Below are 12,438 nucleotides of genomic sequence, written 5' to 3' on the forward strand. Positions count from 1 at the left end.
AAATAATAAAGCGACTACAGGACCAGTCTGCACAGTTCCTCTGCTTGGTGGAGAGTCGATCTGCATAAGGACCGGGGCAGATGACTAACTCCGCCCACAGCATAGTGACGTGTGCATTTAAAGGAGTACTACCAGTATATACAACTGTAACAAGGTGAGTGCGGACTGAACACAGTAGGGTAGGATAGGGTGGTAGTAGCCTAGTGGGTAACACACTTGCCTATGAACCAGAAGACCCGGGTTCGAATCCCACTTACTACCATTGTGTCCCTGAGCAAGACACTTAACCCTAAATTGCTCCAGGGGGACTGTCCCTGTAACTACTGATTGTAAGTCACTCTGGATAAGGGTCTGATAAATGCTGTAAATGTAAATGTAAATGTAAACACAGACAGTTTTTCCTCTCATTGTAGCAAATCAAAGCATCCACACAGGCCCACAACTCAATGGTTTGATATGGCCTCCAAATTCCCCAATCCAATATGTGGAACTCACTGGAAAAACAAGTACATTTTTCATCTTACAAGCCTTAAAGGTTCTGCTACCAGATACCACAGAACCCCTTCAGAGGACATGCAAAAGTAAATGCCTCAAGGTTTCACAGGACAAAGAGGACCGACTCAAAATCTGGCAGGTGCTTTTAATGTTGTGATACATGCATGTATGGGACACACTTATAGAGCTATTTATTGTATTTATTCACTATAGTACAGTACAGTACAGTACATTAGTAAAATATAATTACAGAATAATAAAGAGGCGCTGTCTGTGGTGCTGATTTCTGGAGCGTTACGGGGTTAAAATACACGCGTTTCCACACTCCAGCCCTCATAAATAATAAACCAGTCTTAATCCCACAAAACTGAGAAAAATGTTTGCTGCTAATAACAAGTGTCATCAACTTGCATGACACGAGAGATGAAGGTATGGATGGAGCACAATTTCCTCTAGCTCAACCGTCAAGAGATTTTTTCGTACATGCTTCTTTCTCTCCCCCAATCCTGAGCCGTGTGATGCCGTATCAATTAGCCCTCCCTTCACCGTGATTGATAAAGGCTTTTCTTCTAATTAGTTCCAGTACACAGATCATGAAACTGTGCCCTGCCCCGTTGACCTACGCTACACGGGCACAGTGAGACATGACAACGAGAGGAAATTTATTACAAAGGTCAGAAAGCCGTGACCTCAAAAATTCTATCATCTGTTTATATACATTATATATAAAGTACAGGCCAAAAGTTTGGACACACCTTCTCATTAAATGTGTTTTCTTTATTTTCATGACCATTTACGTTGGTAGATTCTCACTGAAGGCATCAAAACTATGAATGAACACATGTGGAGTTATGTACTTAACTAAAAAATAACTGAAAACATGTTTTATATTCTAGTTTCTTTGCTCTGATTACTGCCTTACACACTCTTGGCATTCTCTCGATGAAATTCAAGAGGTCGTCACTTGAAATTGTTTTCCAACCTTGAAGGAGTTCCCAGAGGTGTTTAGCACTTGTTGGTCCCTTTGCCTTCACTCTGCGGTCCAGCTCACCCCAAACCATCTCGACTGGGTTCAGGTCCGGTGACTGTGGAGGTCAGGTCTCCACTTTTTGTTAAGTACATAACTCCACATGTGGTCATTCATAGTTTTAATGCCTTCAGTGAGAATCTACCAATGTAAATGGTCATGAAAAAAAAAAAAAACATATTGAATGAGAAGGTGTGTCTGAACTTTTGGCCTGTACTGTGTGTGTGTGTGTGTGTGTGTGTGTGTGTGTGTGTGTGTGTGTGTGTGTATATATATATATATATGTGTGTGTGTGTGTGTGTGTGTATACACACACACACACACACACACAGACTAGCACAACACATACAAAATGTTATCAGCATTCACAGGAAATGTAACACATTAAACTTAAAGGAATATACTGCCATTGCCAACACACCCAAATCTGATAGAACTTTCAAATCTGATGTGCCCTTCAACAAATCTGCATACACCTGGAGCTCCCTTGGGTGCTTATGACAATGATGTACAGCCTGCTCTTTCTAATCAATCTTCACCTAAGATTGAGATAGAAGATCCTTTTTTTATTCCTATAACCCAAACAATCTTTTAAGCCTTTATCATTCCGCAAAAAAAACTTGTACAGTCAGTGCTTGCCGGATGTTTTTTAATACCTTCAAAGGTTGCGCCGTGTTCCTCTAGCACTGGCAGCAAATGCCTCAGTGCTTTCATCTACATGTTATTCAATATAAACACAGCTAAACTTTGCATCATGTTGGAGGAACAATATCTAGACACAGGATTCAGTGGAATGGATCCATTTAAAATTCTCTTTTTAATCTCGCTTAGGTTTATAGTACAGGCCCAGTCTTCGAAAGCCAACATATTCAAAATTCTCAGCACATTATATTATAGGCTCAGCATTAAACCATACCAGACATCATCTAATATGTATTCTAAATGCCACAAACCTTTATTCTTTTATTGTCCAAGTGATGTAGTCCCATTATTACTTAAATGAGCAGGCACAGCATATCATATCACATGTTCGTGCATTTTGCTGGATAAGAATGGAACACATGACACAATAGAACCCAATTAAAAGTGGCCAGGTGGCGGTGCTTGCTAACACAACACCTCCAGAGGCCACAGTCCGACGTGGCAAATCACTGGAGCGGCAGGAATTTATGCCAGTGACAGGTGGGCAAGCCTGTGAAAGTGAGGTCTTCATTCTTAGCCAAAACGGGCAAACTGTGTCTGGGATGCATGCGATGAACACTTTCCTAGCCGCGCACTACCTGCTGTTCTGCTAACCCGGCATAATCAATTGTGATTTCGCAGAGCAAGGGCCACATCATCAGCAGGGGCCATGCAGCTGTTTGTGTGGTCCGAACAAGCGGCTAATAATTGGAGAGGAGCAAACGGAGGCCACCACGCAGGCCGACCCCCACCGTTTTGGCTGGGAAGAGTCAGGCGCGCTGGGGGTGGTGCGCTAGCATCTCTGTGCTGGCAGGATGTCTCCTCCATCACAAGCAGTGCTGGACGCGAGTGATGATGCACAGCGGTAGACAACAAAAGGCTATGGGCAGAGGTTTTTTTTTTGTTTGTTTTTTTTGCTTGAAGACCTGGCCAGGAGAGGCACACTTCACACAGGAAACAGATGGGAGTCTGCAGGGATGAACATCTGTCTGCGGTGGGGAAGACTAAATGAAGGTCTGGCTTCTGCTGCAGATGTTAAACGTGTAAGAGGTGAGGTCAGAGCACAGCTTTTGGTCCAATAAAGCATTCTGGTCATTTCTTTTTTTTTTTAAATCACCCTCTGTACACTAAAGCACGTAATGTATTAATTGTTTATAACAAATAGTGACCACTCCCAATCTGTGTGACGTGTGCTGGAATGCATAATAAAGTCAGGACCAGATGCAGACGTCAATATCACTGTCAATATCAGTCATTAGTCATTGGTCGTCATTGTTTCCGAAAATTCCCGGTTCCAGCTGAGGGTGTCCGCTTGAGAGAGGAGGGCGTGTGCCGTCTGCTGGCTATAAATTAGACAAATGGCAGCCATGCGGGATAAATAAATGAAGTAAATAGGAGAGAAAATAACGCTGATGAGGTGTGGAGTCTGCCCGGGGTGAGGTCTGTGTTAATGTGGCCGGCAGACGGACCCTTACCTTCACAGGATGCATCGTCATCGTCTGACCTTCACAATAACAGAGGCGGATGGCGCGGAAGGGAACAGTCGTAATCACCGCGCCACATGCTTCAGCGCGACCACAGATGAGCGGGGGGAAGCGCACACACCACACACAGCAACACACGCCCCTCTCTAATTGTAATGAACGCGGGGTGGGGACGGGTTACGGGCACACACTTTCATTTTAGCTTCCATATTAGATGTTTGCGATGCCTGTATATAAACAGAGCTGTGCTGATAATGATCTGAAAATGGCGAGAGGAGCAGCCAAGCTGAAATAGCCTTTTATTCTGAAACGCCTGACCCCAGAACGCCTCTACAAATGTTCATTGTTTACTTCACCCTAGACGTTTGGACATTTTTGTATGGGCAGCTAATGCACGGCAATAGCTAACAGTTTGTTTCTTCAGCCGTCTAATATGCGCAACAGGGAGTATCTCTTTAGTGCATACATTTTCTTGATGTATTAAAAGAAAAAAGGGCAACGCTTGAGTTGATTAAAAGGAGGCCATTAGTCACTGCTCTGATATAAAAGAAGCAGATGAATGAATTGAATATTTGGTGCCATTCCAGAAATGACCGACACAGAATTATTTCTTTGTCTGCTCCCTTAAAGTCCAGTATGCATCCTCTCCAGTGACAAAACAGGAAACAACGGGGGCAATTTTTTTTATCCGTATTTTGCATTGTTACAGTCTGTCGCTATAAAATGAAACAATGTTTTTCTATTTCTAAGTTCTTTTTCAGAGTTCTTGACTGATGCTTGTTCAATGACATCTCTTCTCTGTGCTGCTTCCTCTACTTAACTGCGCCAGGAGAGAATCATGGGTAATTTAGTTGACAAAGTCACCGCTCCGGGCGCATTTTGGTTTTAAGCCAAATGAGAAAGGAGAGCCTAATAACTTTGAGGAAGCAATCTGTCGAATTTGTGTGTGAGGTGGTGGGGGGTGGGAGGTGTCGATCAAAAGCGCTAATACGTCAAATTTTAAAAACCCACCTGCGGATCCATCAGCCCGCCCAATATGAAGACGCTCCATACCGGCAAATGGCTATTACCGAAGCATTTGGCCAAGCGGCTAAATATAAGGGAAAATAACTGGCTGTCCATGCATTTAGACAGCAGCTCTCTGATACTCATAAGTGATAAACAATATCCTTAAAATGTGTTTATACAGCAAATCACAGAAGACACAAACAGGACTAAATGTAATGACAAGACGGTAACCCTGCTCATGCATGAAGCTAAATTTATTTGAACTTCAATGTGAGCTAGGCCTACTAGGCCTTCTATATGTGTACGTTATTTTTAAACTCAAATATTAATGTAAGAATAAAAAGAAAGAATTCTTCAATTTTTGGCATGGCAATAAATTATAAGCTTAACTTTGATGACCATGACAGCCCTACTAGGAGTGAAGACAAGGAGGGAGAAAGGGGGAAATAATAATAATAAATAAAAGAGATCAAAAAATGATCGGAAACATAAAACCAACTTTGTGGTTGTATATGTACACTAGCAAGTCCTATTCAGCTCTCCTCCCACCTCCTCCTGAACTACTGCCCCAGCCACGCATCAGTCACATCCAGCCTTCAGAACCTAGAAAAACACGGCAGGCCATTAAGAGGCATTAAATACACCCACCTGCCCCTCCAAATCAGGATTTCTAGCCAACGGTCGTGACTGTTATGCGCTTCACCTCTCAAGTGGAGGCGAATAACAAATCAGAGTTTGATTCGTCTCCTCCAAATGCCTATAGGAGACAGGTGATAAAGAAAGCACTCATGCAAAAGGCTATGGAGTTCCCCCTCCGCAAAATTAATTCCACCTTCAAGATGCCTATCTCGCAGATATATGCCCAGGATGGCACACAAATATGCTCCTGCCACACAGATTACAGATTTAGCACGATTCCTTCTGTTGCTGCCACACATGTAAATGTGCCAAATGAAATATTAAAAGTCATGGGCCTATGGCAGTGAAATGCAGTGAAAGTCAGTAAAAAAAATAGTATTATGGTCCATACCAGAAAGTGATTTAATTTCTTACTTACTGAATCAGGCTTTTCATTTGCCAACTTCACTGTGCATTTGAACGTATAGTGAGTGCTGGTGGACGGAGTGCATGTTCGCGTCATGATGCGGGTCTGTGGTTTTTGCACTGGAAGCAGCAACCACGCGGCAAATGCACGTAGGTGGGCGAGACATAAGGCGATGGCGAGCAGCATACAGGAGGGGGGGTGGTGGAGATATTCTGCTGCTGCTGCTGGTGGTGGAGGTGGTCTCCGCATGCAACTTCTGACTGTGGAGCATTAAAAACGATCACAATCATCTGCTGACACGCACAAGGTTGAGTGGAGCCGCGCGTCGCCGAAAGGGTTAATATTAAAACGCCAGCGCGCTAGTGCTCAAAAGCAACGCGTGGGTCGAGCCGAGGATCCACGAAGCAGCTGGCCAACGTTGCTCTATATGAAAAATAAAAGAAGACAATCAGTCCCTACGTAAAGGAACGGCAGCGGGCGATCGCCGACGCTGCGGCGCTGACCCGCGACGGCTGTCGTTACCTTGCGGGAGGTGTGCGATCCGGTGCGACAACGGAGTAATCCATGCGCTACATGCAAACTTCCTCAACAGCCGCCTTATGCTAATTCCTCGCGGTCCGGTCCGGCCTAGCCGCGCCGGGGAACTACCGGCGGCGATGTCAGCGCGACGTCCGCGGGCTCGGGGCTCCCGGGCGCCCGCGCGGCGTGCGTAAACGGCGCGAACGTGCGCCACGTCGGTGCGTGGCGCGCATACCTGTTACCCGACTCGCGGACCGCACTCCTGCGGGGGAGAGAAAAACGGGCGCCCGCCGAAACTTCTGGCATCACCGGGCCACGGCGAGGGGGGAGGAAAGGAAATGCAAAACCGTGCAACGCGCCGCGACGGCGTCTTAGCGACGGGCGACGAAATAATCACAAGCCATGCGTTACCGTTCTCTTCTGGAAGGGTCTTGCTGAATGCTGGGCTTGGTGGGCGCCATCTTCCTGCAATTATTTGATTTCTTACTTTTTTCCCTTCAGATTTATGCGGACACCGAGTCGAGGCGACGCGTGCATTATGGGTGTCTGAACAAAGCCGCTGCGTTCGTCTGCACCGCTCGTGTCCCCGTCTCCTCGCATTGGCGTTCATGGAGGAAGGAGCGGAGGGGGGAAGAAAAAAAAAACCGCCGAGACCGAGCTCCGAAGGCACGCCAGGAAAAGTGAGCGCGGACCCGGGGAGGCTGATGCAAAATCCGGCGGCTGCTCTCTCCGCTGCGCGGGGCTCGGGGGGGCGAACCGACGCCGAGAAATCAATGCAGCGCCGACGGGACCGTCACATCGTCGCGCCTCGGATGCTGGCCGGAGCGCCAGGCTGTTTGTCTGCGTTTTTCAGCTCTTTTCCCCCCCCCCGGGCTCACTGTGTGGGGGACCGGGACTCATCTTCCCTGCTGCCGGCGCAACAACGCCACTCAGTTGTAGTTGGGCGACAGTTTGCGTTTTCGTCTCTTATGCACAGGTTGAATGCAAAAAAAAATTATAAAAAACAAACAAAAAGTGCGTAATTGAGATATTAACAGTGTCCATTAAGTTGTTATTAACGCGCACAGGCTGCTTAAAAACAGGTCATGAAGGCGACGTGTAAACGTGGTAAAATCGGGTTTGGTTTGACGGCGATGCGACTCCGTTAATGTGGTTTCACACACACACCCCAGGGTGTTATTACTCAAACACACGAATGGTTAATAACGCGTAACAACGTGTCGCTATTAACTGCGATATTTCGACAAATTTGTCTTTCGTGCGCCCAGTTCCGGGCCCTCGGCAGAAAAACCACGGCGTTTGTGTTTTCTTCTGGCGGAGTCTCGTTCCCGGGTGAGATGACCGAGATGCGCCGCGGCCGCCGTGACCTTTGGCCGGTCAAGGTCACGCCGCGCGCCAGCGTCGGTCGTGGCCTCGGCACGCGCGCCACCGGAAGGCGAGCAGGTGCGCAATAACGCGCTTATAAGCCAAGGCGCCTATGACACGTAATTCCCGGAGTGTTGGAATGCGTGGCAATGCAGTAAATGTGCAGAAATTCATTTTAAAGTGAATATCTATGCTACCTTTTTAGGGCTAAAGGGCAACTTTGGCCTCAAAACGTGTCGTAAACCGCACAAAAAGAGGCTAATGACATGACACAGGGCGGTAGTAGCCTAGTGGGTAAGACACGCGCCTATGAACATGAAGACCCAGGTTCGAATCCCAGGTACTACCACTGTGTCCCCGAGTGTCTCCAGGGGGACTGTCCCTGCAACTGCCGATCGTAACTTCCGATAATTGCCGTAAATGTAAGTAACATGGACACCTTGCCAAACTAGTTTACACCATTGGATGATCCTGACGGCTTACTTGTGGTTTTACTCATTTACATGTATCTGTAGTGTAAATTGTTGGTGTTTCACGAAGTTTTGCAACTTTGATTGAACCACTCATATTTCTGCATCTTATTTTTGTTCGGTTATCTCTGGACTCAGTGCTGTGCCAAACTTTATAACCCCCCCTAATAATGCCTACAGACGCGGTGTTGGTGAAATGTCGAGTTGTTGCGTTAAATCGCCGGAGCCGACATACCTTTGTTGGTAAGAGGCGATCCCCTGCACGCCCTGCGGGTTCCCGTTCGGCGCGCCGGCCGTCCTCCCCATGGTGGAGGCAGCCGGCATCCCCCCGGCTCCGCCACCTGCCGCCGCCGTCACCTGCACGCTGAAGTCCGGGAAGATCCTGATCATCCCCGCGCCGAGCAGTGGAACGTGTGTGTGTGGATGTTCGCGAGAGCAGCCTTCCCTCCAGCCCAGCCCGTCACAGCACGGTCCCATCGGCGGCGCTCACCGGCTCGGCGGCCATCCTGCGCGAATGAACGCGAATGGATGTCGTGCTCCTATTTATCGACTTTCGCCGGCCAACGTAAAGTCGTTTAAAGCCAGGTTTACGACGCGTAATTACAACCGAGTGGAAAATCGCAACTAAAGTAAAATTTCTCCTCAGGAGTTGGCGGCCGGATAGAAAGAAAACGAGTAAAAGTTAAAAATGTCCGAGTCACACCGGCGTCGAACGGCGTCCTCGCGGGAGAAAAAATAAAATAAAACAAAAACGAGTTTTTAAAAAACAAGAAAGTTCCCCGTCACCGTGACATGTCGCGACAGAAGCGCGACAGGAACGGACCCGTCGGGTTCTCCGGTGGCGGGGTTTGTGGGGTCTTGGTGATTAACGTCGATCCTAAAGTTAGTGACGAAGCTCGTGGAAACGTCCAGAACTAACACAGAACCGGCGTGACGCGCGCGCTGTAAACAACCCCACTGGTTGTTGTTGTTGTTGTTTTCGTGCTCTGGGCGTCCTCTCGACAGGTGTGTGTGTGTGTGTGTGTGTGTGTGTGTGTTGAGGTGTCCCCGAAAGAAGCGGGCCGCCGCTCTGGCCAAGCCGGGCTACGCGGACTCTCCGGCGGACGGTGCGGCGCTGAGAGCTCCGCGGACGAAGCCGAGCGCGGCGGCCGCCGCCGATTAACTGCGCCGCGCGGGGCGAAGCGCCGACCAATCGGCTCCGCCGCAGCGGTTAACCCGTTGCGGCCCGGCGGGTGTGGCTGACGGCGTGGGTGCCCTTCGCGCGGGGTTCCCGAGCCGGATCCCGGACGCGCGTCCGCCGCCAGGTTTTCGTTCCGACCCTACTGTAACGAGGCGGCGCGGTTATAAATGAGGAGAAATGAATGTGCGCGCCTGACGGCAGAGTGGGTTGGAGTGAAAACGTTCCGGGGATTTGGGCAAACTTTTACTGCTAATTCAGACACGACAAAGGTATGAAATGTAAATGCCGTAAAAGTCGGAGTCATCCCTTCAAACCTCCACTTCTGTATACAGTAATTTACTATGGCACTGATGCCCTATTACAATTTTCATAACTCTTACTGTTTCTAGGTGAATATGCTCGAATGTCACTCTTAAGCATAATATTTTAAATAAATGTCATCAATTAGTCTGATACCAGTGTCTGTTGTCATGAGTGCAAAGCACTGAAGGTGAAGATTTTAAGAAGAACTATGTATCTGTGTATAAACATAATCTGCCCGAATCATATTTACTACAGCAGGAACTAGTTTTTGTATTTGTTTGTTTGTATTTCTGTATAAAATGGTTCAAATTCACTCTGGTGTGTTTCATGTTGCCAAATCTAAATTTGCATTTGATGGGGTTTATTATAAAAATATATCCTCAGAACCCAGTACTATACCAATATTTTCTTAAATAAACACACCATGTAGGGTGATTAGCATATTCTGTAAATGGAGGTTTCCGTCTTTTAATGTTATATTATCTATCTTATATTATGTCCCATATGCATCCATCCATCTTGGGCAGCCTCCCCAAACACACCATCCTGCATCCCTGATTAATCTCATGTTAATAAACACACATAATAAAAACACATCATGTTAATAAACACACATCATGTTAATAAACACACATGAGTTTAGACTGTTTCCCATGCAGAACAGTGGGCAGCCATTATGATGTGAGAATGCCAGTCTGAGATCATTAAACACCACTCGGTAATTTCTGTATAATAAAAATGCACGACCGGACGCCACACAATGCGATATTGCTTTAAGGCAATATTTTCATCATTTGGTGTTGCATTTTTATAATTTAGGTGGGAAACGGTACATACCAGGGGAAAATCAATGCACAGTAGACCAGTAAACAAACAACTGTGCATCCCTGAAGCATTAAACCCTTCTTCACAGCAACGTAAGGAATCAAAAAGTATGTCTCAAGAAACCAAAAAATTGAAGTATTTACACATATTCAAAGCCTGAGGGAAACCTTAGCTGTGGCATTTACTTGGTCTACTTGTGGTTTGTAACAAAAATGTCACAAAATGTTTATAATCTATTATTATTTGGTTCCATGTGAATTAGAAAGCTGGGCATGTGTGTCATAAAAAGGTGCATATCTTTCTTCAGCACCAAAAGAAAATATAACAGTGAATAATGAATAACAGCTAATCCCAGTTTCATTATTACCTGCTAAAGGTTCAACACATGCCACTTTCTTCCACAGCTGTTCATGGATTTTAAGTCAAAAGCAAATAAAGAAGAAATGTACCACCAACGAGCCACCAGTCAGATTGTGACAGGAATGTTCTCATTTTACTCTGAGGCAGGATATTGCATTTTGACTTCCTTTATAAACCTACATGTTCCTACATGCCTAGCGGGTAAGGAAGCGGAACCATAATTGGAAGGTTGCTGGTTCAAATCCTGAACCACCAAGGTTCCACTGAGGTGCCTCTGAGATAGGTATCATCCCCAAACACTGCTCCCCAGGTGCCTGTCGTGGCCCACTTTTCACTAAGGGGATTGGTTAAATGCAGAGACTACATTTCACTGTGTGCACTGTGTGTCACATGTATCATTTCACTTTCACTTAAAATTCCTAACCTTTCTTTTATCTGAAATGATTTTCACTGAACTTCACTGAAAAAAGTGACAAAGTACTGTCAATGTACTGTTGACTGAACATAGACAGTGAACTCTACATTGTCTATGTTGTATTATTTTCTAAATTTAAAGCTCTTTGCGATGCTTCCTCCTACACTTTTACCCTGTCACCAGTTGTTAACCATATAATTTCCATATGTTACTTTCTAATTTAATTAGCACAAAACCAAGTAAATGTAATTAAAAGCAAAGAAGTGTTACTGCCTTGCTCAACAAAACCGATCCTTGCCGATCCAATGAACTCATAACTAAAAACACACAAATGTATGAAACCTTAATGTCGCTCAAAAACAAAACTGTTACCCATTTTGGAACTTTTTGTTTTGAACTTGAAGTTTAAAATCAAATACAACATTCTTAATAATATTAACAACAGTATTTAAAGATGGTCTCTTTATAAAGGAGTTAATGGCCAATGATTAACTATATCAGTTATTAAACAAAGAGGGACTTTGCATGATGACAAATTAATGAATTATCATATATATACTGTATATATAAAATTTGCTTTCAACATAAAAAAATCATGGGGACTAAGCATTGGGCAGAGCTGTTAATATTGCAGATTTAAGTGGTTAAAGATTATATGCCTTTATACCTATAATGGAATTTTGAATACACTTGTAATTTGTTGAGTCAGACCCCATTTATGCCATAAAAATAAACTTATTTTTGATAGAAGCTAAGGTGATCCTGACACGCAATGAAGCATCACAGCCACTCAGTGACTGCAGAGTTCAGGAGTGTGATTGAGTGTTTATCCATAAAATATTCAGAGGATGCAAATGCTTGCTTGTGTTCGCAGGAGCGGTCATGAATCTTCTACTGCTCTTGTCTTCAGGCAGATATCAGTTGTCTCTGTGTCCGTGGCATAAAAAAAAAAAAATTTAAACGCAAATTGAAAATTTGATGACCTCCAAAAACCAGCAAAAAGTATTTTAAAAGCTTTATATATAGCTCATATACATCAGGTACGTTTTTGACTAATACAGATACAGAATATCTGCAAGGAGCACATGCTACTTGCTTCATTTTGGCTTTTGGATATGTAAGAAAAATTATGATTCCCTCTGTCAAGCGCACTGCTGCCACTGATAAAACCGATTACAGAAAACGCATAGTGTTTGCGCTCGGTGTGGGGCAGCTCCTCGCCTCACGGCAACAAGAAGCATCAGCCTTATCATCACGTCTC

General features: G+C 45.3%; 1 protein-coding gene across 4 annotated transcripts in view; it reads right to left on the reverse strand.

Annotated features, from left to right (window-relative positions):
• Window positions 1-9,234, reverse strand: part of npas3 (neuronal PAS domain protein 3) — a 202,718-nt gene extending 193,484 nt beyond the window's left edge. For 2 of the 4 annotated variants that reach the window (XM_028992437.1, XM_028992424.1), the window contains exon 1: window positions 6,671-7,133. In XM_028992437.1, the coding sequence (XP_028848270.1) occupies window positions 6,671-6,720 (50 nt within the window). In that variant the 5' untranslated portion in view covers window positions 6,721-7,133. Of the gene's footprint in view, window positions 1-5,752; window positions 5,777-6,670; window positions 7,134-8,329 lie in introns of those variants that run through there. The other 2 variants (XM_028992415.1, XM_028992430.1) reach the window with 2 other exon arrangements.
• Between the last annotated feature and the right edge of the window lie 3,204 nt (window positions 9,235-12,438).

This window comes from Denticeps clupeoides, chromosome 1, assembly GCF_900700375.1.
Source record: "Denticeps clupeoides chromosome 1, fDenClu1.1, whole genome shotgun sequence".
In the NCBI taxonomy this organism is placed as follows: domain Eukaryota; kingdom Metazoa; phylum Chordata; class Actinopteri; order Clupeiformes; family Denticipitidae; genus Denticeps; species Denticeps clupeoides.